The sequence below is a fragment of the Rhineura floridana genome, chromosome 8 (assembly GCF_030035675.1).
Source record: "Rhineura floridana isolate rRhiFlo1 chromosome 8, rRhiFlo1.hap2, whole genome shotgun sequence".
Lineage (NCBI taxonomy): Eukaryota > Metazoa > Chordata > Lepidosauria > Squamata > Rhineuridae > Rhineura > Rhineura floridana.
In genome coordinates, this window is record NC_084487.1 from 14,300,838 (window position 1) to 14,326,578 (window position 25,741).

The 25,741-nt window shown below is 44.4% G+C and overlaps 1 protein-coding gene across 19 annotated transcripts in view; it reads left to right on the forward strand.

The window, feature by feature from the left end:
* The window catches only part of CELF2 (CUGBP Elav-like family member 2), a 672,363-nt gene that overhangs the window by 493,056 nt on the left and 153,566 nt on the right, over nt 1–25,741 (forward strand). For all 19 annotated transcript variants that reach the window (XM_061638323.1, XM_061638322.1, XM_061638327.1 and 16 more), the window contains one exon: nt 15,516–15,598. In XM_061638323.1, the coding sequence (XP_061494307.1) occupies nt 15,516–15,598 (83 nt within the window). The remainder of the gene's footprint in view (nt 1–15,515; nt 15,599–25,741) is intronic.

The following is a 25,741-nucleotide window of genomic DNA, read 5'->3' on the forward strand; positions in this document are numbered from 1 at the left end:
GTGTGGCGTCCTGATTAGCCAAGTCAAACAGCTGTGAGTCTGGCTTTTAGAACACTGACAGTTGGTTCTTACTGAGCATGCCTGCGCTATCATAGACTCCAGTGTTAAATTTCTTAAATTATTAAAAATCAGCCATGCATTTTTTTAAAACTTTTAAACTGTGGAATATGAAAGTCAGAGTATGGGGCAAAGTCAGTAACAGGATTACAGGTAGTCTGTGAACATGGCTGTTTTTTAATTAATTTCAACAAATTATGAGACCACTGACAAAAAAGTCCAACAGGGGTCTAGATTTGTTTCCTCTTGTTTTCGACTTTGAACTCTGGATTCTCTCTGAGTGTTTTGTGTATCGCTGTGAAAACTTCGACGATTGTTAAGTAAATGTTTCTGAGTTCAGGACTATAAGTTTTATAAGATTTTGTTTTGAAATGAGTTTATGGGAAGCAGTAAAATGGCATGGGGGTATTTTCAATTTAACTTGGTGAAATGTGAAAAAAATCATGCTGGTTATAGTATACAGCCACTCTCATGGCTGTATAATTCCTTCTCCTGGCTTAACCCCATTTGTGTCATCAACACAAATCAACCACTTCCTGCCATACCATCCTTGCAGCCCACAAACTGTGAATGTTGTTCGGTGCCCACCAAAACCTTGGCCACTGTTTTGTTCCAGCATCAGGTGGCACTGTCTTTCCTCATTAGGAATTGCCGTTAATTTTTATGCGAATGTGTAGCTTTAACTCTTAGTGTTTTGCTTGTCTTTTCTGCAGCAGTATTTATTTTTGTTGTCATTTAAACAATTGATTGGGGCAGTTCTTGAGTGCCAGATATGCAGCTTCTTCTGTATGATGATGCTGTGCACTTCTATCTCCCCACTTTCACTCATAATATCAAGCAATATATATGAAGTGTTAAAAGAAAACTCCATCACAGCAAAGATCTTTTCTTCTTTTGAGAGAGAAAGAATGAGAGAAAGTGGTCATCCCATGGTTGGTTTGAAGCTTCCAAAGACAGACTGTGTTTTTTTAAAGGTTTCAGATCCTTCTGTCCTGGATTCAAAGCAAACTAGAGGCTAGCCCTTAAAGTTCAAAGGCCTGCAGGGTTATGTCTTCTTCTACATATAATTGTTTCAACTGAGAAAAAAAGATTCTGGCTTTAGCACTTAGATTCCTTTTTTTTTTTAAGTGTTCCTTTAATGCCCCTCTTTTTTCCCCAATAAAGGTTTTTTAAAAAGAAAGGGGAAAAAGGTTTTTTTTAAGAAAGACATGCCTCCATTAACAAGCTGAAAATGAAGCCGCTTAGATCAAATGCTGCTTGAAGTTGTATGTAACATGAAGTAGATATGACATACCCAGCAGACATCCCAGCTCTTCCAGAATAAAAAATCACAAGGTAGTCGCACAGGAGTTTGATGCAGGGCACATTTCCCCAAGCAGGTGCCCTCCGCTTGCTGCTGGACTACAGCTCTCATCACCCCTGACCATTGGACATGCTGGCTGAGGCTGATGGGATTTGGAGTCCAGCAACATCTGGAGGGCACCAGGTAGGGGAAAGGGGATAAAATTGTAGATTTCCATCTAGATCTTCAGGTCATCTTCTTGTGTTACATTTTAATGGTGTGCATGCTTTTTTGTAAGCCATCTCCGTCAATGGCATATATAAGAGGTTTCTTATACAGCCCTTCACCAAAAATGGCTGCAGGGCGGTTTGCAAAAAATAAGATTAAAAAAAACCTACATTAAAAACCAAAGTATCAAAATAATACATTACATGCATAGCATAATTAAAAACACCGTAAGAATGACTTAACCCATCAGACGCTAAAGTATGGCATGAAAAGGTCTGTTTTTACCTGGCGTCTGAAAAAAATAGAGTTGGGATGAGATGCATCTCAGTGAGGAGGTCATTCCACAGTCACAAAATGGCATTCCACAGGTCATTTCCCCCCTGCCTTTCCTCCTAGGAATGGTAAGCGGTGTACATTTCCCCCACTCTCCACTTTGTCCTCACAATAATCTTGTAAGGTAGGCTAGGCTGAGAGTCAGTGGGCAGTATTCAGCTAAACCATCCTGTCCGCACATGCATTACTGGTAAAGCAGCGGGACTTCCCCACTCATACACACACACGCCCTGCACCCTCCCTCCTCTAGGAAACCCTAGGACAGACTTAGAGGATGCATAGGGGAAGGAGGGGTGAGTCTTGTTATGCTTGCCGTAATCCATGTGCTGACAGGGGCCTGACGTAGTGCTGCACTGAATACAACTCAGTGTTGTCCACAGAGCTGGATTAACTATTAGGCTAATAAGGCTATAGGTTTCTTTTCCCGATATATATGTTTTTGTAAGTATCACCCTTACAAAAGGGGGAGCTTTGGCGACCCGTGAGGAGGAGCAGGGGAGATTTGTGATCCGTGGGGGGGCAGGGGAGCTTTGGTGACTACAGGCAGGGTTGGTGACCAAAGCAAGCAGGGGTGGCAGCCCCTAGTGCTCTCATATTTTTCTAGCCTCTCCATTTTCCAGCTCAGGCACAATGCTCACTGGGTGATCCTGGACCAGTCACAATCCTTTACAGGGTTGTTGTTATTGTTGTGAAGAAAAATCCATTTATGTCTAGCTCTCTTGCGCCTATTAATGGAATGATGTCATTGCAACAGCCCAAGCCAGGAGAAGAAAAGAAAATGTTTGAGGAATGTGTGTAAGTGAATTATTCATGTTTGTAGATTTTTGAATTGAATACATGTGTGGATTTTCGAGCATTTGCTTGCTTACTTCATTTATTGAATTGTTTCTTTGGATAATACATAGCACATACTGCTTAGGACCTTCCAGAGCAGCATCTCCCATTAGGTAGTGGGAACAGGATGGTATTCTGCACATGATCAGTGGCATTTTCTGTTGTTCAAAGAATCATGGAAGGGGTATCACCAGTTACCTAGACCAACCTCCCACTAATGTAAGAAACAGTGTCGCTAATAGGTGGCCACCCAGCTGTTTAAAAATCTCTCAACAGAGAGTCCACAACTTCCCTAGGCAATCTGTTCCACAGTCAAACAGTTCATACCATTAGGAAGTTTTTCCTAATGTTTAGTCGAAATCCTTTCCCACCACCTGTAATTTGAACTCATTGTTTCAGGCCTTCCATCTGGAACAACTAAAAACAAACATAATACATCACCTATGTGACAGCCCGGAAAGGATTTGAAGATCATGTCGTACCACCAAAGCTGAATCTTGGCGCAGCAGTGGAATCCATTGCTGAGCCTGACTCAGTTGGAGCTCCGCCTTCCGACCAATAGATCCCAGGCATTAAAATGAGCTGGCGTTGATGCCAATGTTACATGTAGTATTGGACCACAGTAATCTGGACTCCTGCCAATGGTCTCCAAGGATGGAAATGAGCCAGAGCTCGTTTGGCTCATTTGAGCCACTGGGAAGCTGCTACTCTTTTCCTCAGTGTCGGAGCTGGCTTCTAGCAACCAGCTTAGGGTTCTCCTCCTTCCTTATGGCTTTTGAAAATTAGGTCTGTTTTGGTGTGGGGGTAGGTGGGAGGAGGGGTACAACAAGGCGACTTTGCTGGCCACTCTGAATGCTTCTGTATTCCTCAAGTTTCTCAGGGTCTCGCCAGTCTGCGATAAATGTCAGCGTGGCAGAAGCGGATCTGATAGAACTTGCCCTTTCATTCCGTGCCCGTAACCCACAATGCTTTGCTATACAAGCTGATGAGCCACAAACTTCCCATTCATTATGCATTCAGCCTTGACAGTTCAAGAACCCGCTGAAAGCAGCAATTGTCCTATATGAGAAAAGAAATGTACATTAAAATTCCTCAGATACTTTCTCCCCCCCTTAACAGCTATTAGGTATTTAAAATTGTTTAATATAAGTGGTTTATTTCACAGAGAGCAAGGGGGAGGAGAAGCAGATTCTAGCAATGTTGTCCTTGATGTTCTCCCCCGCCCGCCATCCATGTGCAGCACTTTAGTCAAAATTTACATAATAATGGATAAGGAAGTGTCGCGGCGCACAGAAGCAGCGCCCATTAGTCCTTAGCTGCTTCCCCCCAAAAGGCTTGAAAATGCAGCAGATTCAATCTAGGTCAAATGGGGGGTGGGAGGTAAGGAAGAGACCTCAATTTACCAGACTGAGGGTGTTTATAGCGAGCGCTTGTATTCACAAGACAGAGTAAGGCTTCTTTGAAGGCACTCCCCAGTGCAACGAAAGGCTGACAGGAAACCGCAAGTTCTGGCCAATTAACAGAAATGCAGACATAACCTGAATACAGAGCAAAATGGAGTGCTGCAGCGTTCGCTTTTTGCTCCTATGCGTGGGAGGTTTCCTGCTGTTTGCTGTTGTGGGGAGGAGAGGGTGCTTGCCCACAGCGGAGCTCGGGGAAGAGTGTCTGCCTGGCATGCAGAAGAAGGCCCCTGGTTCAATTCTTGCTCCCTCTAGCTAGAGGAAACTGCTGGTCACTGTAGACAGTACTGAGCTAAGCGGGCCACTGGTTTGACTCAGAACAAGGCAACTTCCTATGTTCATAATGGGGGGGGGAGAGAGAGGAAGAGGCAGGGAATTTGGAGGAGAGAGTGTCTCCCAAAGGGGTATGGTAGCAATCGGCTACAATGGACCACTTTTGCCCTTTGTGGAGATGCCAGGGATTGAACCTGGGACTGTCTGCTTTAGGGAGGGGTGAGAATTTCAATACAGTTCGCATTTTAAGCAGAATTTATCAAATTCGCACTTTCTGAATCAGTATGTTATGTTTTATTTCTAGGCTGCCTTTTGGCCAAAAAGGCCCCCAAGGCGGCTTACACACAAATAAAAATCACAAATACAAAATAAAAACAATACAATTTACACCAAAAAAAGGTATGAGACTTGAAACACAGCCATCCTTAGAAATTCGCATTTATTAGAATTTTGGGATGCAGTTCGCCAACTAAACAATATTTACAAAAATGCATATATTGAGGGGAAAATGGAAATGGACTGCCTTCAAGTTGATCCTGACTTATGGCGACCCTATGAATAGGGTTTTCATGGTAAGCAGTATTCAGAGGGGATTTACCATTGCCTTCCTCTGAGGCTGAGAGGCAGTGACTGGCCTAAGGTCACCCAGTGCGCTTCATGGCTGTGTGGGGATTCAAACCCTGGTCTCCCAGGTCGTAGTCCAGCACCTTAACCACTACACCACACTGGCTATCATATTGAGGGGAAAGTGTGCATAAAAATGAATATATGAGTGAAAATAGCATGCAAAAATGCATTCGATAATGTGAAATGGCTTGCAAAAATGTGTAGCTTTGTTAAAACTGCTTACAAAAATGTGTTTATTAGGAGACGCTAAAATGCTGGAGAATTTTTATGAGGATTTTTTTTAAAAAAAAAATGCAAATTGCGGCAGAAACTGAACTTAGGATTGGAAAAATGAGTAACTGAGAAAACCGAAATGGACACAACTTTCCATCTCCATTCTGCATGCAAAGCAGGCGCTCTATCAGCGAGACGGGGCTGGGAGAAACCTCTGCCTGAGATCCTAGAGAGCTGCTGCCAGTCAGTGAAGACTGTAATGAACTAGATGGATCACTGGTCTGATTCAATATAAGGCAACTGCCAAGGTTTCTGTGTTTCTCTGGTACCTGTGCCCTTCAAAACTCTCAAGAGACCTCTGGCTGCAAGATGACCATTTCCTCACAATTCGCTCCCAGGCGGCACCCAATTCTGGACCATCAACCAGCAATTTCTTATCAAAGGGATGATTTGTTGTAAGTTTACCATATGAAATGACAAGGAAGTGCAAATGCAGGGTGCATTTCCTTTATTACCGGCTAACTAGAGTCCTGCATAGCAGAGATTAGGTTATGTGGCCATGTGTCCCACTTGACAGCGGACTGTCCTGTATTTCCAGAGGAAAGTGCTTGAAAGGCTCCCTGATCTAAGTCCTCTTTGAAGATGAGAACCATCACAAAGGAAAGCAGGATGGGCCTTGATGTTGCCTGTCAACTGTCAGCAGACTGAGCAGGCACTCGGGACACCTGGTCACAGGCTTCCCCACTGTGGTGAGAGGTGCTGTGTTTCTAGCTAATGCATAGCAACCATTTCTAAACTTGCATCTATGCTTGCAAATTAGCATGTGTAAACTTTATGCATATATGGGTCCTCTTTTTTTAGTGCTGCATTTCCTGTTTGATTAGAAACACAGGGCGTTACGTTATACTGAGCCAGTCCAGCACTCTAACCACTACACCACACTGGCTCTCTAGTACTGACATTAGTCCAGCAATAAAAATGTGGCATAGCTAGGGGCAGGACAGGTAAATGAGAAGGTCCTGGGCCAGGTGTAGCACTGAGGCCCACCTGAAAGTGACCCAAGACCCACTCTTGGGTGCCAGCACACTGTTTGAGAAACAGTGTGGTACCATTTAAACACTGTGCATATGTCTGAAATTGCGGTCCAACTTCCTTTATAAAGCTGTTGCCCCAGGATGCCGCTTGGTGTATATATATATATATATCTTAATTGCTTTTTTAGAAATTGAAAGTGGAGGTCTTGGGAAGGGCAATTGGTGCCCTCCCTGTGGGCCCTGCCTTGCATCTCATATTCAGCTTGCAGCCGGCAAATTGCGCTTGCAGTTTTCTGCAAGGTTGCGTCGACTGTTCTCCTTGCATCTGTCCCAAAACGCTTTGTGCTCCACACATGTCTTCATGTGTCAACAGCTGTGTGGCATGAGATTTCCCCTATAAATACCAACCCCGTTCAGTCATAAGAGTGGCATTTAAAACAGTGCTGAAGGTGTGGAAAGGTGCATGATATCTGGAGCCAGGCCCTGTTTTGACTTGAAACTTGCTCAGATTCAGCCACGCTGACAAGCCGCCAACATCCCCACTTGCGATTCCAGGCTTGTGTGAAACTGGCACCTGTTCTGCTTGCAAATGTGGATACAAAAGAGAATTTCATTCACAGAAAGAAGGGGGAGAGAGGGAGAGCACACATGCAGAACTTCACTCATTTACCCTTCCAGGGCCATCCATTCCTTAATCTCTCAGCCCCTTAGAATTCAAAGGCAGCCTTGAAAGGAGTTTTCAATGCATAACATGATGACTCCGTTGATGTCCTGAATGTGAATGTATCTTGGATTGAATTTGTCGATTGGGATTCTATTTTTTTGCTAAAAGAATAGGGAGAGCTCAATCATCAGTTAATCATTAGAACCTCCCACCCTCTTTTTTTGAGGAGTTTATTAGGCTAGAAGGCTAAAAACACATTCTGTACACTTTTCTTTTGAAAGTTGTCAGTAGCCTTTGAAGATTCACAGTGATACGATCTTTTTACTTCTATCCCATGTTGTCAAGTTTTCAGTGCCAGTAGCAGGGTTTAAAAAAAAAAATTCACAACTTAGAAGAGCCCCAAAGTCATTTGGGGGGCTGCAAATGACAGGTGTTGAAAGATTAAACTGCAAATTTTGCAGCTGATAATAATTTTAACTTGGCAGAGTTTGTTAGACTAAAATCTTTCCCTGCCATTTATAATAATAATACTTAAGCCTTGTTCATATCATTCATCACTGGAGCTACCAAGCCTAGAAACGGTAACCCATGGGTCTATACACAGCCACTCTGTACAGTGAGACCTCAGGGCCACAGCTTGGAGCACTTCTTTGCAACGGATGGGGAACCTTTTTTTTCTGTCAAGGGTTGCATTCCTTTGAGGGCAACCCCTTCCCACCCTCCCTCCCTCTCTCCCCCCTGCCTAGCAGGCTCCTGGGGATGGATAGACTGCTCTTGCTAGATGCCTGAATGCATCACTTGCAAAGTGCTTTCCTCCCCCCCCCCACACACATCCGTTTCTCTCCCCCCCCAGCCATCTTTCTCTGTGCCCAAGCTCCCCTCACCCACATGAAATTAGACCCAGGGGTTCGGGAAATTTGGCCATGGGGCACATTTTGTCCACTGCTATCCCAGACACAAAAGGATTTCCAAGTTCTGGACTGACTCCATGAACCCATTGGCTCATTTTTTCAGGAAGGGCTATGGAAGCCTCCCATTCAGGTTGAGACATTGCATGGCTGGTGCCCATGGGGACTGGTGGGGCAGAAGCCAAGGAGACCAACAGTAGGTGAAGCCAGAGCCAATGACAGGCAGAGCCAACAAATTCTAGGTTTGTCCCCAACCTCCTTCCGGTTGAGCTCTAAACTAGCAACACTGAGACTGAGGAGGAGGAAGCTGACAGGCGTAAGTGAGAAGGCGTGCAGGTGGGGGCTGGCTGAGAGCAGACTGAGGTTAGCGGGGCAATGCCCTATTTGCTGTATAAAATCAGCCTCTGCTGGGTTGGCACTTTGCCTGGGCAACCATAATCCTTGGTGATTTGACTTGTTCCCTGGTTCTGATCTCCGTATTCTGACTCTTGGATCAGCTCAGCTCCTGATTCCTTGCTCCTGTGGGGAAACTGTTGTGAGCCTGGTTTTCTCCCTCTCTCCATTTTATCCTCACAACAACCCTGTGAAGTAGGTTAGGCCGAGAGACAGTGACTAGCTCAGGTAACCCAGTGTGTTTCATGGCTGAGTGGGGATTTGAACCTTGCTCTTCTAAGTCCTAGTCTAGCACCCTAACCACTACACCACCCTTGAGGCTGCTTCACATGTGCATGTTCAGTGCCATGTCAAGCAGAGGTCTGAATTGATCACTTGCAATATGTGTGTATGGGCCATCACAATTCCAACATTGCGGCTAGAATTCATGAATTCAGATACAAACTGATTTGATGTGCACTCTTAGAATCAATGCGCAGACTGGTCTGACTTGTCCACCTAGTTTCTGCTTCCTGAATATTCTGACACAGCTGTAGGCTCACAATGAATCAGAAATAATTTTTTAAATGTGTATTTTCAGGTAAAATGCATGTTTAAAATATGTATTCATATTCATGGTTAAATTCCATGCACACTTAAAAAAAATATTAATGTGGAATTAGGAAAAAAGCAGACTTAAGAGTGAACATATGTGAAAGTGACATTTCTCTATCCCTGTACAGAGATGAGATATATTTAGTCATTCATATTTATAGCATAGCTTAGCTTAGTTGTGTGTCGTGTTGATGAAGGGAGAATTTTCCATCCTTCAAGGGATTCACTACACTGCTTTTTATAACCTTCCATGGTGGTGGTTGTGATTTTTTGGTTAGGGAATAGAACAGTGGCATTTTATTGGATACAGTAGGGCCCCGCTTTTCGGCGCCCCGCTAATACGGCAGCTTTCAATTAGAGTAAGGCCCCACTCATACGGCGCTTGTTCCGCTTTTAAGGCATTTTTCGGGCATCAGGCGCCATTTTATTGAAGGAGTTTTAGGTGGAGGTCTGGAACATAACCCGCCGTATGAGTGGGGCCCTACTGTAATTGAATTTGTATTGCTTGATTTCTTTAAAGAAGGCACAAAGAAGAGGTGTCATACTCCCAGTATAAGTAGAGATATATCAAATGAGAGGTCAGTAGCTCTCTCGCTCGCTCGCTCGCTCTCGCACGCACACGCACACACACACACACACACACACACACACGCACGCGGGGTCAGAACTGGCAGTGACTGACCAAGAACGAAACCTTGGGGGTTGTAGCAGATAGCTCAATGAAGATGTCGACCTAGGGTGTGGCAGATGTGAAAAAGGCAAATTCCACGCTAGGAATCATTAGGAAAGGAATTGAAAATACAACTGCCAACATCATAATGCTGTTTGTTGGGCTTCCGTGGACAGAGGAACATCAGATGGCCCAGTGTCCATGCCTTGGTCCTTTCCTCCTCTCCACAAAGAGCCACGGCCAGAAAGACGGTTCAGGTTATCCTTGTTTGTTAGGGACAGGGTGTTAAATCACACACACACTTCCCCCAGAGAATACCCTCCAACAGTTCTTCACTGAGGCCTCACACCTTGCCCTGTAGCCTGCCAGCCCCTCATGTTGCCTCCCAGCCCCTATCCTCTGCTGGGCTTTGCCTCAGCCTGGACTCCAGTCAGACTCTCTCTGCCTCTGCCCTTCCCTTATTCCACAGTTATATGGAACTCGGAGGCCTCAGTGTCAACAGCTGGATCTCTCCCCCGCTGATCCTTGTCTGGCTGATCTCCCAGCCCTTCTTCACCAGAAAGCCCATGTTGACCGGGGACCTGATCCTGCATACACACAGGAAGAAGCCCAGGGGGTCAGGGAGCAGTCCCTGGCAGTCCTTCACATCATTATACAAATGGTGCAACTGCATTTGGAATACCGTACTGTGGACAGTTCTGGTCACCTCACCTCAAAAAGAAGATATTGTAGAGCTGGAAAAGGTTCAGAAAAGGGCAACCAGAATGATCAAGGGGATGGAGCGACTCCCCTATGAGGAAAGGTTGCAGCATTTGGGGCTTTTGAGTTTAGAGAAAAGGCAAGTCAGAGGTGACATGATAGAAGTGTATAAAATTATGCACAACACAAAGTGTACAGAGAAATTTTTTTCTTCCACTCATAACACTAGAACTCGTGAACATTCGATGAAGCTGAATAATGGAAGGTTCAGGACATACGAAAGAAAGTCCTTCACACCGCACATAGTTAAGCTATGGAATTTGCTCCCACAGAAGGCAGCGTTGGCCACCACTTTGATGGCTTTAAAAGAGGATTAGACAAATTCATGGAGGATAAGGCTATCAGTGGCTACTAGCCATGGTGGCTATGTTCTGTCTCCACAGTCAGAGGCTTCCCAGAGGCATCTGGTTGGCCACTCTGAGAACAGGATGCTGGACTTGATGGGCCTTTAGTCTGATCCAGCAAGGCTCTTCTCCTCCACCAGTCACTTTCTCAAGCCTTTCCTCTGGTCCAAAGAGGTTTCTTCCAACTGCATTTGTGTTCATCTAGCCCAATATGGTCTACTCTGACTGGCAAGAATAGTTCATCTTCAGCTCTGCTTCCACTGGCAATTGACCCTAGAAACTTTCTTTAGCTATGGCAGGTGTGGGGAACCTCAGGCCTGGGGGCAAAATTTGCCTCTCCAGCAGTGGGGACTGGCCCATTGGGGTAAATGGGGTGCTGCCCCACCAACCTCTGTCTACTCTCAGCCAGCCCCCACCTGCCTGCCTATTTACTTAAAACAACCAGCCCAGGGGTTTTTACTGCCTGCCAGCTCCCTCCTCCTCAGTCTCAGTCTATTGCCCTTGTAGCACTCAGCAGTGAGGAAGATGGGGACAAAACTCATTGGCTCTGACTGTCATTGGTTCTGGCGCCGCCTACTGTTGGCCTCCCTCCTTTCCACCCTACCAGCCCCAGTGGGTACCACCCACCATTGCCTTCCAGGCCTCTGTGTCTGGTCCTTGGAACTCTAGCCAGGCCACCCCTATTGCCCAGCCAAACCCCTCACTTGTTCTGCTTCTCACCCCAAGTGTGTTTGCCCGGCAGGCATGTGTGCTTGAATTCTGACAATGCCTCTTGCTTGCCTGGATGGAGGATAGAGAGGTGTGTGAGTGTCTGTAGAAACTAGTCTACTGTACAACAGTAAAACTTGCATTCGTTGCTCTGCACTCTTTTGCCTCTGTCCAGGTCTCCCACTGGTGTATGGCCCCTGAAAGGTTACCCAAAAGGGAATGTGGCCCTCGCAGTGAAAAAAGGTTCCTGAGCAATTTTCATTCTTATAAGCACATGATAGTGAAATGTTTGTATGCTCAACATAGATGTGAATGTAGAATGTGATCATTTCCCAGGATCTGGTTAAATATTGATCTGATCATTCAGAAACAACATTTAGAGTTGGAGCAAGGAGTCCTCTCCTTTGTACCCATCTACAGAAATTCACCATTTAATCTGAAATTGCACAGATGGATATCAATAAGAGAATGAGGGGAGGAAGAGTACTCTTCAAAGCCAGGCGCACGTGCACGCGCTCGTGCACGCGCTCGTGCACGCATGTGCACGCACGTGCACACACACACACACACACACACACACAGAGGGAGAGAGAGCAAACCTTTATACAGAAGGTACAATCCTTGACTGATTTAATGATCCTTTACTGATGCTGATAATGATTCTTAAAAAGGCTGGAATAATTGCCAAATGGTCTCTCTTGGCAACTGTGAAAATTTAAGGGTGATTCCGTTTGCATCCATTTGTTAGAAGCCTTCCTCCTGACAGCTCCTCAACAACGCTCCCTTGTAAGCGTAGCTGAAACGCCAGTCCTCAGCTCTCATTTGCAAGGAGTTGGGACACTTCTCCGTGTATTACAAGAGGGGAAACATGCCTGTTGCTGTTTGCAAGAGAAAGATAGTGTTGGTAGCTGCTCTGTTATTGCAAACCCTTCATGGGTAATTACAGGAGAAATCCGTGGGTTCCAGCATGGGCAATTATGTGCTGAGAGGGAGAGTGGGTTGGCTGGGACACATAGAAAAGGTAGCTGTCAAATGCTGTAACAAGGCAAATGAGGGGTTATCCAGAACATGTTTCCTCATAGTGCTAAAGCGGGGTGGGTGAGTCTTTGTAGTGGACAGTCAGCAAGCAAACACAGGGATATTTAACCCTCCCCCTGGCCATTGATTCTCCCTTGCAAATTCCACTAGACCATTTTCTTAAAAGCTAAGTCTCCCACCACACTCCTGTGCTCTAGGACTGGAAAAGGCACAACTGCAAAGAAGCCCATCCGCAGGGGTATATTTTCAGGGGATCAGGGCTCCTCTGATGCTCATAGAGAGTTAACAGGTTCACAATTCCTCTTCCCAAGCAGGTCTCAGAGATTATGCCAGATTTGTGCTGTGTGTTGTAGTCTGATTTGTATCTTAGACTCATCTCCATCTTTCTTCCTGGGGTCACAGAGACAGTTGTGCAAGGTCTGACGCCTAAGGGGAGGTGACCAGCCCGGGGGGGGGGAGACTCTCCTGACTACTTGGATGGAGCATCTTCCAGGGTGACAGCCTCAGGGTGGCCATCAGGGTACGCTGTCTCCGATCAGCTGGAGCAGGCAATGAGGCCTTCTGCCTCCAAGGAGGCAACATCAGATTCCAGCTGCAAGCACTGGCTGGTCTTGACATCTAATAAGCTTCCAAGTGTTCTCCCATTTAAAAACCACATTTAGAGGATTTTACATGGACCACTGGTTTAGATGAATACATGGGTAAACTGTTCAGAAAAGCATGGGCTGCCGATGGTAATCTCCCACAATGCCTTGGAACACCCAACATAGTTTTGCTCTGCGGCTTTGTGGGAAATATTAAATGGTGGGTCTTAGCTGCCTGCCGCAGGAGGCCCATCAGTTACCCAAGGACACTGGGTGCTGACGCTGGCCCCAGGTAAAGCAGGAATTCTGCCCAGCTGCAATAGCTTTAAGCCAACAAACCGGCACTGGTCCCTCCACACATAGTGGATAAAGGACTTTGTCGCTATATATCAGTGGTAGGGATGGGTGAGAATTTCGATTCAGTTTGCATTTCAAGCAGAATTTATCAAATTTGCACTTTCTGAAACAATATGAGAACCGAAACACAGCCATCCTTTGAAATTCGCATTTATTAGAATTTTGGGATGCAGTTCGCCAACTAAACAACATTGACAAAAATGCATATATTAGGGGAAGTGTGAGTGAAAATAACATGCAAAAAGGCATGATATGATGAGAAATGGCTTGCAAAAAATGTGTACCTTTGTCAAAATTGCCTGCAAAAATGTGCTTATTTGGAGAAATTCACACTAAAATGGGGGAGAATTTTCATGAGGATATTTTTTTAAAATTTTTTTGCAAATCTCTGTAGAAACGTAGAGAACTGAATTTAACATTCAAAAAATGAGACATGGAGAGACCTGAAATAGACAGAACTTTCCCTCCCTAATCAGTGGTGAGGATCTAATGACATCCCAGGGATCTAATGAGGCTCCCCAGACCTCTCTGGCCCGTGGAAGGCCTAGCTGGAACGTGTTCTGGAACTCTGATCGTGCCTCTTGTTAGCCTCAATGGAGGATAGAGGGGTGCGTGCAAATGTCTGTAGAAGTAGCCTACTCTGCAAAGGTCAATTACAGCCAAAAATGATTCCTCACCCTTTCTGTATGTGAAAAGGAGCCAGTAGTGAACATTGGGGCCGAGGAGGAATATTTCACAAGAAATTTGGAGCCACAGGGAAATATTATGTGGAAGCCAATACTTAACTCCCTTGAGGCCCTTGACTCTTTTCCTTCCTCTCCTCCCCCTCCCTCATCATCCTAGCTACTTCTTCCGTTTTCATGGTCCTCATCCTGCACAGTTTTATGGCTTTTATTTCTTGTCTGCTGAAAGAGAAAAGATTGTCTTAGGAGGTACACCTTCTCCCTTCGGCCTGCATCAAGGATAGAGAAGATGCGGTCCTCCACTTGTTGTTGGACTACAACTCCCTTCACCTCTGACCTGGGGTTGGAGCCCCAACAACATCTGAGAGCCAGCGTGGTATAATGGTTAGAATGTCAGACTGGGACTGGATTCAAATCCCACTCGGCCATGACTTTCAGTGGGTGCTCTTGGGCTAGTCACTACATCTCTCAACCTGACCTACCTCGCAGGGTTATTGCAAGGATAAAATCAGGAGGGGGAGAGCCATGTTTGTATGCCACCTTGAGCTCCTTGGAGGAAAGATGAGATATAAATGCAGTCATAAATAAAATAAAAGCATCTTATCAGGAGGTCCTTTCTGTACAATATAGGAATCAGGCCTTTAGTGTTGTGGCACCTACCCCTTGGAATCCCCCCGCCAAAGTGTTAAGACAGGTGCCGTCTCTGCTGTCTTTCTGGCACCTATGGAAGACTTCCATTTTTCAATAAGCCTTTTAAGTACAGACCTTTATGTCAGTCTGCATCTGTATTAGAATTGTTTTAAGGTGTTTTAAAGAAGCTTTAAAGGTTTTTTAAATTGTTTTATCACTTGTTGTTCACTGCCCTGGGCTCCCTTTTGGAGGAATATATAGATATAGATACAGGCAGAGATAGAGACAGAGATATCAATCAATCAATCAATCTGGAGTGCCACCGGTTCCCCATCCTGGGCCTATGTGGCAGGTCACAAAAAGAAAAGGTGCCTTGAAAGTGTGTGTCTCCTGGTTCTGAGTTGTAAGTCTGCATTCCTTTCCTAGGTGCCTGTCACTGACAGGGTTCTACCATGTCAAATCTCTGCAAGAAATGTGAGGCATTTCCCCGCAAAAAAAGGATACTTCTCCTCCATTTATACTGTGGTGTTGACTGAACTTTTGCTTAACTTAATTTCTGAGCAGTAACAGTTTGCAGAAGCTGTAGGTGTGTTATATGTGGATATAATGTGGGGGGAGGGGTTGATCTTAATCTCTCTCTTTTCTCCCCCCCCACCACCTTTTTAAACAATAAAGCGTTCCTCTGATTCATGCCACTCCTGTTGGCTCATTATAATTCACATATAATAATGTTGCTCAATCATCTCTCCCTCCCCATGCTGCCAAATCCCTCTTTCTTTTCAACTTTCGCTGAGCAAACCATTCCTGGTAATTTCTGAAAGCTTTCCAATTTCTCTCTGTAGGTTGTTGTTTCGTAACATTTTATACAAGAAAAGCCGCGCTCGAGGCACAGAATGCACTGCACAATATTAAAACCTTACCTGGGGTGAGTACATTTACTTTCTTTCACTGTAATTATTTTAGAGCTGGAAGCAAAGACGCTGAAAGAATGAACAAACTTTGGTTGCAGAAGGTGCTACTTATGAGCTCTTAGTGCCCCACATGGCTTTGAGCATTCGAAGGAGGGCTAATGACCTGATGGCTAAACATCCATGAACTCTGCCAGCTGGACAGCCCAATCATGATCTTGTTAGGGTGGTTGAAAATTGCTCTTAATGTTGCATGGTTGCTGCCCTCTAGGTGTGAACTAGCAGAGAATTTAATTTACTTAAAAAGAGAGAGAGGGGGGGGGGCAGGCTGTAGCTCAGCGATAAGAGCATCTGCTTAGCATGCACAGCTTGTAGGGTTGCCAGGTTCAGGGCCTGAGACTGATCCTGTATCTTTAGGAGAAGAAAAAGTCAGCCAAGTACAGGTGTTCTTCCAACACAGTAATGGGAAAAACCACAAGGTGGAATTCTCCCTTCCCCCTGCACAACTTTAAAGATACAGAAGACCTCTTGGAGGCTGGGCCTGGCAACCAAGAGGTCTTCAATATCTTTAAAAGTTGTGCAGGGGGAAGGGAGAATTCCACCTTGTGGTTTTTCCCATTACCGTGTTGCAAGAACACCTGCACTTGGCTGCATTTTCTCTTCTCTTAAAGATACAGGATCAGTCTCAGGCCCTGAACCTGGTAACCCTACTTTGCCACCCTTTGGAGCCAGCCCTGGCCACACAACTGATCTCACTATGAAAGTCATGTGAACCAAGTCTCTTCGACAAATGGTCCCCGGAAGGGGGTGGGTGCTTTTCATGACTGGATTCCATTTCAGTCTATCAGAAACGAGTGGTGTGGGTTTCCTTTCAGCTTTCTGTGAGTAGGGTTATTCACGTGAGTTGCCCTAAGACAATACCTGATCAGAGCCTTAGATTTGACAAAAGTGTCAATTGCCCGGCAAAATGTTTCCATGGGAACTAGCTGTTAGATAATTTTCCTTAAGCTTTCTTGAAGGGCTACGAAATACCTGACATGAAGCAAAAGGCAAATCTCTTCCCTCACATCCACCCCAGTACGGATGCTGTGATCTATCTGGGTTCCTTTAGGAGAAAGGGTGGGATAGAAATTTAATACATACTTACAGAGAGAGAGAGAGAGAGATGAGTTTGGGCTCTGTGAGCGTCTTAATGTGCTGTCTGTTTCCCAAGTGATCTGATGTGGGGGCAGTGGCGTTTGACTATCTCTTGGAGTGTTTAAGCTGGGTCTCCTCCACCTATGCTCAACTTGTGTATTTTAAAATCAGTGAAAGTATTACAAAATGCCAATAAGCCTTAGGTGACCTCCTTCCAAAGGAAATAGGGTGGCTGCTTATGCATGGCCAAAAAAGAGGAATCAGATTTGCGTCTACTAATTCATGTGTATAAATACAAATTTAGAAATAATTTGTATAATTTAAATGGAACGACAATACATCTCACCACCACTGTGGGGAAAAAACTGACCAGATGACCCATGGGGCTACTCAGTCTGGTGTCCTGGTACTAACTGTTCATGGGAAACTTTAAGGCCTCTGCTTTACCTTCTTATGTTTCTCTACGTTTAAACTAAGCAACATTTCTTACAGAAGATTGTCCTCTGTAAGGTAGGACTCATGGCCACCAGAAAAGGAAACCAAAGACTGGTTGAGACCTCCTCTCTGAGATATTGTACTGCCCTACCAATTTGTAAAATTGCAAACTTAATTTGGGTTGGTCTTTCACAGTCCAATCCACTTCCTGTGTAGATTGGAAGAATTTGGTAACATACCTCTGAGCATATGGTGACCTGCATTCAGCCCAAATAACAGAAACAAGACATATGCTGTGCTGATCCTGTTTTAGCAGGGAGGAAGCAATAATATTAAGAAGGTTGATATAGTTCAAATAGTCACTTTGAATATATTTGATTTACTTCGCAATTTTAATGAAGTTTCCTATCGTAAATCATTCTCGTTTGCTTCTGTGAATATGTGAAGTACAGCAGCTTTGCAACACTAAAAAAAAATCCAAAAACAATTGTGGAATAATGGCACTCACTATTCTGCAGAATAGCTTCCAGTGGACATGAGGAGTGTCTCAGTTTGCACAAGATAAAACAGTGGGAGGTGAATATATTCTAGCAAAATTCTAGGTGTGCTCTATGTTTTTAATTGACCATGTCCACCTTTCCTTAAGTGGAGTGGTTTAAGCAGAGCAGGCTGAAAATATGTATCTTGGGCAGGCCAGGTTTGTTTTTCCCAACAGCTAGAGTCATTGCTTAAGTAGCAACATATTGTAATCAGTCTGATTTTACATCAAACTGCAGTTTCAGATTAAACTGTTAATGCACCCAAAATAGAAATAGAACATAACCTCCAGTTTGAAACACAAAAGGCTGTCTTCACCATCATACGACACTGACCAATAAAAAGGCTTTGAAATTAATAAAAATAAATTTGACACAGATGTCTAGGATGAAAAATAAGAGAAATATAATTTTCTATAGAAACAGTAGTAACACGGGAAAGAAGCAAAGTAAGAAGAACACTAACAAACATACAAAAATGTCATTCTCCATCTTTGGAGATGGCAGGTGTTGCCACCACTCACCATATGCTCAGAGGTACATGTTACCAAATTCTTTCAAGCTACACAGGAAGAGGATTGGACTGTGAAAGACCAACCCAAATTGTGTTTGCATTTTTACAAATTTGTAGGGCAGTACAATATCTCAGAGAGGAGGTCAGGTCACCTGCTCCCCTGGTGCATTCACTATAGCTGCCCAATTTCCCTGCTTTTTAAAGTTTGATAGAAATATCTGTTGACTATTGGTCGTTGTTAAACCACAAAGGTCTTTTGCCTATTAGTGAGTAGATACTATAGGGTGTGTTTGTTAACTCCTCCTTGAGAGTCCCAGTCTTGTTTGTGGCCTTTAGATTTTCCTTCTTGTCGAGCAATCAAGCGAAAACGTTTTAACTGGCTGCTACACAAAGGATGAACTAAGCAACTGGAAACTAATTGTAGAAAGCAACTGGGTTTTTTTTTAAGTATAGGCTGATTGTGATCATGAAAAATCGACCCTCAGTCAGGGAAAGTCTGGAGTGAGCAGACTTTGGGGGGCTCTTCCAGATGAGGCTTTTGTTGTGCACTTGTCCTGCCTTATTCACTGAAGTTTGAGAGGGTCCTGTTCTTAAATTGCTCCTGTTCTTAAAACAAGCTGTCAGTCTTTAAATGGAGGGTGTCATCTGTCACGTCACAAATTAAAAAGATGACAGTTTTTCCCCAAAAAAATCTAGGGGGGAGGACAAAGCACACCTATAAGTGGGGCAGCACCCCCATTCCCCCTCCCCCGCTACAGGCCTATTGTAGAGACTTATGGTGCTTTCAGACAGGGGCTTAATTTGCAAACAGGTCGTTGCAATATTGCAAATGAGTAGCTGGAAACAGGGTGTTGTATTAAACTAAGACCTATTTAGAGTAGACCCATGGACAGTAATGAACTTAAGTTAGTCACGGCCATCAACTTCAGTGTGTCTGCTCTGAGTAAGACTAGCGTTGAATACCACCCAGGTTTTTGTTTTGTAACTTAATTGGATTTTCCCTAAAGACTAAATCCAAATTAAATGGGGGGGGGGGTTGAATACAGTCTGGCATTTTAATGTCAACAACATTGTGTGGACACTGCAAAAAACATACATGCATGAGGAGCACTGATCCCATAATAAACACCCATCTGAAAGCACCCTCAGGCAATGAAATCTTTGATTGGAGAATAGGGGTTTTAAACACACATCCGTATTTTTTATTTCTGAAATGCTGGGTTGTATGATAGTGGAGCAGGTCTCTTAGCATGAAGCACCAAAGGCATTGCTGTAAAATGTGGCTCCACGCACCCCCAATTGCACTATCCTTCTGTTGTTTTATTTGTTCCACCAGAGTGCGTAGAATGAATCCTGTTGATTTTTCCTCTCCTCAGTTTAGATCAGCCCCTCTAGGTCCGGTTCCACTGTAAAAGAAGGGAGCCACCCATATTGGCCAACATTGCCTCTCTCTTTGTGTACAAATTGAAGCTGACGCTTTCTCTCGTCCTGCCTCACTGGAAAGCCAGATCAGTCTTCCGGGCTGACAAATTTCCACGAGGGATGCAGACGGGCTGTGAGTGAGGTTTGGGCATCTGGCCCCTGCAGTAATCTTTGGGGGGTTGTTTTCTTTTGGTTTTGATGCGTGCACAATTCTTTAGTGCAATACACCAAACTTGTGTGCGTTCTTGGACAGAGCCACTCAGTTCAGGGCCCAGAGCTGATTAAAGTAAAAATCCAGTAAGGCCTTGTTAGCTCAATCTGTGCTGTTCTCTCTGTTGCATTCTCCATTTCAAATGAAGTATCTGTAGCTTTGATTTTATGTGCAGCTCTAGCAGAAACATCCCCATCCCCTCCTCCTCTTCTTCCTACTCCTCAACAACAGAGGCACAAATGCATTCAGACCCTATTTGTTCCTTTGGGTTTCAGTACCTTTTGGTGGACATGAAGAAAACATTGCTAGGCATGAATGATTAATGCCACCTCTTGGAAGAAAATATTGCTTGGGTGCCTTGCTGTTTGATTACAAGCCTTAGAATTAGTCAACATTTCCATAATTCTAAACCAATATACACCTGTTTTCCCACTGTGATGTGAAGGCACAACTTAATTTAACAGAAACCCTGCTGTGCTAAATCTCTCATTAAACACAGAGCTGGTTCTGTAATTTAAAGTTGCAGCACCACTATTTTAAGGAAATTGTCTTTTGGTGTGGGTGTGGGTGTTGTGAAATTAATAAGAAGTTAATAATGCTTTTTGCTGTACTTCCCTTAGAAACTTCTAGAAAGAACCTACAAAAGCATAATTGACCTCTAATGCATGCAGTGAAGCCAGCACATTGTATGCCAATTACCCCTTGGATTGGGACCCAAGTTTGCAAATGGATTCTATGTGGGGTTAAAAAAACACAAAACAAAAACATGGTCCCTACATAACCAGATCAGCATGTATAGGTTGTTTTTAAATTGTTTTTAATGTCATATTTTAAAATTGTTGCAACCCGCCTAGGGACCTTTGGGTGAAGGGCGGTTAACAAATGATGGTGATAACATAGTCAAAGTGATTGGTGCTGAATCAAGGATTGGGATGATATGCAGGGCCGGTTCTAACGGGCGGTCAGGTGGGGCACTGGCCCGAGGGCCCCTGGAGCTATGGAGGGCCCTCTGCTCTCCTTCTGCGATCCGCGGAAGCATCCGCAGACCGCTATCCCCCCGCTTTACCTACCTTTCCGTTGTTTTTTTGCGGCGCGCAGATTTGCCATAAACCAAGATGGTGGCCGAGGTTTCCTTAAGGGGGAGAAGCCTCTGCCACCATCTTGGTTGATGGCATGCATGCGTGCTGCACGCACGCGTTGCTGCCATCAACAAAGATGGTGGCAGAGGCTTCAGCCCCTTAGGGAAACCTCAGTCGCCATCTTGATTGATGGCAAACCTGCGCGCGCTGCAAAAAACAACAGAAAGGTAGGTGAAGAGTGGGGATAGCGGGGGGATGGCGGGCAACGCGGAAGCTCCTGTCTTGCGGTCCGCGGATGCTTAAGTTCCGCGGATCGTGGAGGGGCCCAGGGCAGGCTGGTACCCAAGGGCCCCAGCATGCTTGGGGCCGGTCCTGATGATACGCATTGCCATCAGTCAGTTGGGGCATTGTACAGCTGTGGCCACCTCTTCTGGAGAGATGAAAGCCCCGAATCCAAGTCTCCCTTTGCCTTCTCTACTCCTCACTGGCACTGTCAGAACACTGAACATCTGTTCAGTGGCTGCACAGGAACCTGTGAATCATATCTTATGAAAAGTATGGATTTAGGAGACAAGAAGAAAAACTTTCTGCACACTCCAGCCATCTCTGCTGAACTCTAGCTAATGTTGCTGTATTTATTTAAGTTGCCACTCATGCAATTTTTTTTACTCTCTTTAGCCTAGGCGACTTACAAACTTAAAACCAGTGAAATGAAATGAAATCAAATAATAACAATAACAACAACAATAATTTTATTATTTTCTTTATTATTATTTTATTATAATCAGATATTTTATTTTACTGGGCCAAATTATGTTAGCGGACATTTGAACTTTCAAACATTACAGAGCTTTTGGGTTCAGATATGAGGATGAGGATGAATCACTTCTTATGAGTATCCCAAAGTCATCTGCTGTCATGGACTCCATGGAGGATTCCTGGCAGAGTGATCAGGAGGAGGAGGGGGTGAAGCAATGGGTTCTGGGGAAAGTTTAGATGGGGACAATCTGTCCCTGTAGTTCCAGCTACAACTGAAGAACACTCAGTCTGACACTGAGCCCTGTCCTGCCCCTCAGCCCTGCTTTGTCGCCTGAGCCACCGCTCATGTCTCCTCACGATTTATCGTTATCTTTATCTACTTGGAAACCTTTTAAATCCTCTCAGAGGCAGTGTTAGAGGAGGATCTGCCGCCGTTACCGCCAAGAATGTGCCAGCTGATGTGCAGGTGCCAGATTTTCAACCTGTTTGTAGGAGTGTTTGGTTGCTCACACAGTCCCATTCAGAGAAACCTTCCCCATGCAAATAGAAAGCCTGCCCAGAGCCTATTTAAAGGGTCCCAAAGGAGATAAAAATGGCAATGGACTGCCTTCAAATCGCTTCTGACTTATGGCGACCCTATGAATAGAGTTTTCATGGTAAGCTGTATTCAGGGGGGCAGGGTTACCATTGCTGTAAGATAATGATAATTTGTTCTCATTCTTGTATGTTTCTTTTAGAATTTATTTTATGTATGCTGCTTAGAAATTTTGAAGATTAAATACCTGAAATAAAAATAAATAAATGGTAACAGGAAGTTCAGCCCCAGTGATCTGCTTTCCAAACAGTGGTCCAATCCCACCTCCTTAGCATTGGACCAGTCCTTTGAAATCCAGCATTCTTAGCCTATTCACTGAGCACAAAAATTCTGCAATGCTTGAAAGTTCAAAGTTCCATTAACATAATTTGGTCCAGTTAAAATAAAATATCTTGGATATTGCCTTGGATACTAATATGCAAGATACTATCTTAGATAATATGGCACCTTTGTTTTAGAGTGACTGGCTTTCAAAAGCTCTGTTGGGATTCATTGGGGCAGTTAACGCTAAGTAAATGTAACATGATAATGGTGATTAGTACTCTACTTTTATGGGCTTATAGTGCCAATAACCAAGTTTAATCCTCAGTTAAATTCTGCATTGCTTGAGCTTCAGGTGCCCTCTGGCAGACTGACTGCACTGATCACTCTGATTTGGGGTCCTATATACACTCTCAGATGAGGATGTCTCACAACATCTCTAGAGCCATTTTCATTAGGGAATTCCTTCTGTGTGTATCCATTAAATTAAGGATGTAATAACTAAGAAATATAGTGTTCAAAACGCTCTTAAAACTTTAACAGCAAAGAGGAGCGGGCAGAAACTTAATGTCTTGTAAAATATTAATAGTCTCTTTCTACCAGATGTCATCTATGAGCGTGGTAGGGTTTTTTGGAAAAAATCTCCTTCCACCTGCCCTCTCTCTAACACACACACACACACACGCACATTCTCCAGTTTTGTTAAGAAAAGAATTACCATGAGTTGGTTGGTTGGTTTTTGAAAAAGGATTTTACAAGATTGCTTTCAGTGAAACATTTTTTCAGAATAGTCTGGTTTGGCTGTAATTGGGAAGCAGGATTTTCTGCAAGTGTTTATCCTCATGTGTATGGTGACACTGGAACCTCACTGGTGTTAGTGGTGATAGCAAAAGGCTTACGGTACTTCGACATCACCTAGAAACCTGAGATCTGGTATGCAAATGAATGTGTAGATAGCAGGGCCTAGTTACTGAGACAGGGGAATAGGGGTAGACATCCAAAAATGGAAAATATGGCTGTCCCTCCATCAAAACTGGGATATGAAGGGCATCCCAATGGTGAAGGATTTTCACATTGGACAGCCAGCTAAAGCCTCATGATAGTAGTCCCAGTGCACCAGCTGCTTATTTAAAAAATAAGGTTGACAACATCATAACATGTGCATTCCACAGGTCTGGGTAAACAAAACAGTTTTGGCCTTGTATCTAAGTGAAGCTAATGTGGGGGACAATTGAATGTCATTGGAAAAGGAGCTCCATAATCAGGGCGCTGCCACTGAGAATGCCGTCTCTCGCATCGTCACCCGCTAGGGATGGGGTTCACTGCCTAGTTCCGATCCGCTTGTATTCCAATAGTCCGTTGTTCAATCCAAGTCCGCTCTTTTTTTTATTCCTGCTTGCTTTGGCACTTGATTCAATCTGCTGTTGTTGGTTTTTTTGGTGGCAAAAAAAATTGCATAACTTTTAAGGTCAATGCTTATGTAAATGATCACAATGTTATGTTAGCAATTGCTATCACACCAACACACTGTTACGGATGCCTAAACTTAGAGGAAATTATGAAGATAATTACATAAAATCAGGGGGAAAGTTTTTTAAAAAACTGTGCCGATTACAGCCACAGCCCACCGCAAGAAACCAGCGCCGGTCCAAAAAGATAGCTGACTGTCGGATTAAGTTGAAATTCGGTACTAATCCGATTTAACTGATATTCTTCCCCATCCCTATCACCCACCCAGCAGAAGCTAAAGTCAGAATAATAAGCAGCAGGGCATCCTCAGCAGATCTTAATGGACAGGTAGGGTACTACTGGAGAAGCCACGCTCTTTGGTACTTGGGTCCCAAGTCATTTAGGAAGTTAGCGTACATATCACATTCATGCAAAGTATGGTAAATGCAGTGCTGTGGACATCTGGCACTGAGTTCCTTCGGCGCTAAACAGGTTCCCAGCTCTAGGCTTGTTGCAACCAAATTCACTGTTTTCATTCCAGTTCAGTTCCTGAGCATCCTTGTCAGGACTTTATCCTCTATGATGCACTTTCTGCCAGCTTCCCTTTATGAGTTCTCTATCTTAGTCGTGCTTGTGCTATCATTGTGATGCGATTGCCTGCACTATAAAAAGGCATCCTCCCATATCATTTTTACAGCCCTCCTGTAATGGGGCATTGGTGAGTGTGACACCCGGGATACTATGCTCAGTACAAGGAAGAGCTTTTAAAAAAAATCTCCTAGAGGGGGAATTCAACTAAAATAAATGTGCTTGGAGTGGCTGATTCATGAAGAGATATTAAAGGAATTCATCACATTTGTGGGCTGTCCAGATGTTGACGGAGGGAAACTCGCTGACAAAACTGTGAAGAAGGAAAAGAGAGTCAGATTCTGAGGCCTTGATCTTTCTTTCCTTGCATCAAATGGGAAATTAAGGCTGATTTACCTGATCCCTAGGATATCATTGGTGGGTGACTTTTGATGGTATAGTGAGCTGCCAGTTTACAGTTTCAAGCAGCCAATACCTTGTTTCACCATATGCTAGATCCCTGGTTAGCATTTGGGGGTGACATGTTTATCACATTTATATCCCAGGGTTGGGGAACCTTTTACAATCCAAAGGCCACATTCCCTTCTGGGCAACCTTGCAGGGGCCACATGCCAGTGGTGGACAGGAACAGAAACAAAAGGCGGCAGAGCAACAATTGTCAATTTAACCTTTGTACAGTAGGGTAATTTCTACACAGACGCTCACACTCCATTCTGTCACCTATCCAGGCAAGCAAAAGCATGATCAGAGCACTAGGACACATTCCAGCCAGGCAAATTAACTCAAGGAGGGTGCAAAGCAGGATCAGTGAGGCAAGTGGCCTGGGGAGAGTCCCAAGAGCCAGACAGAGAGGTCCGGAGGGGCACATTTGGCCCCCGGGCTTCAGGTTCCCAATCCATGCTCTAAGGAGATCCAGGCACCATGAATGGGGTTTCGCCTCACAACTTGTGGCGCTTCCAGGGTAGGACTTTTGAGTTGATGTCGAGGTCCACACTCTTCAGAAAGAGGAGAAGGGCACCAAATGCAGCAGGACTAGCTTAACTATATTTTGAAGTAAGTTAGGCGTACGGCCAATTTAAGTCAATGAAGAAGTACACATCTCCCATAAGACCACTCGTCCAGAGTCAAAAATTCCATATGTGCAGGCCCGGCTCCAGCAGTGGCCCAGGAATGC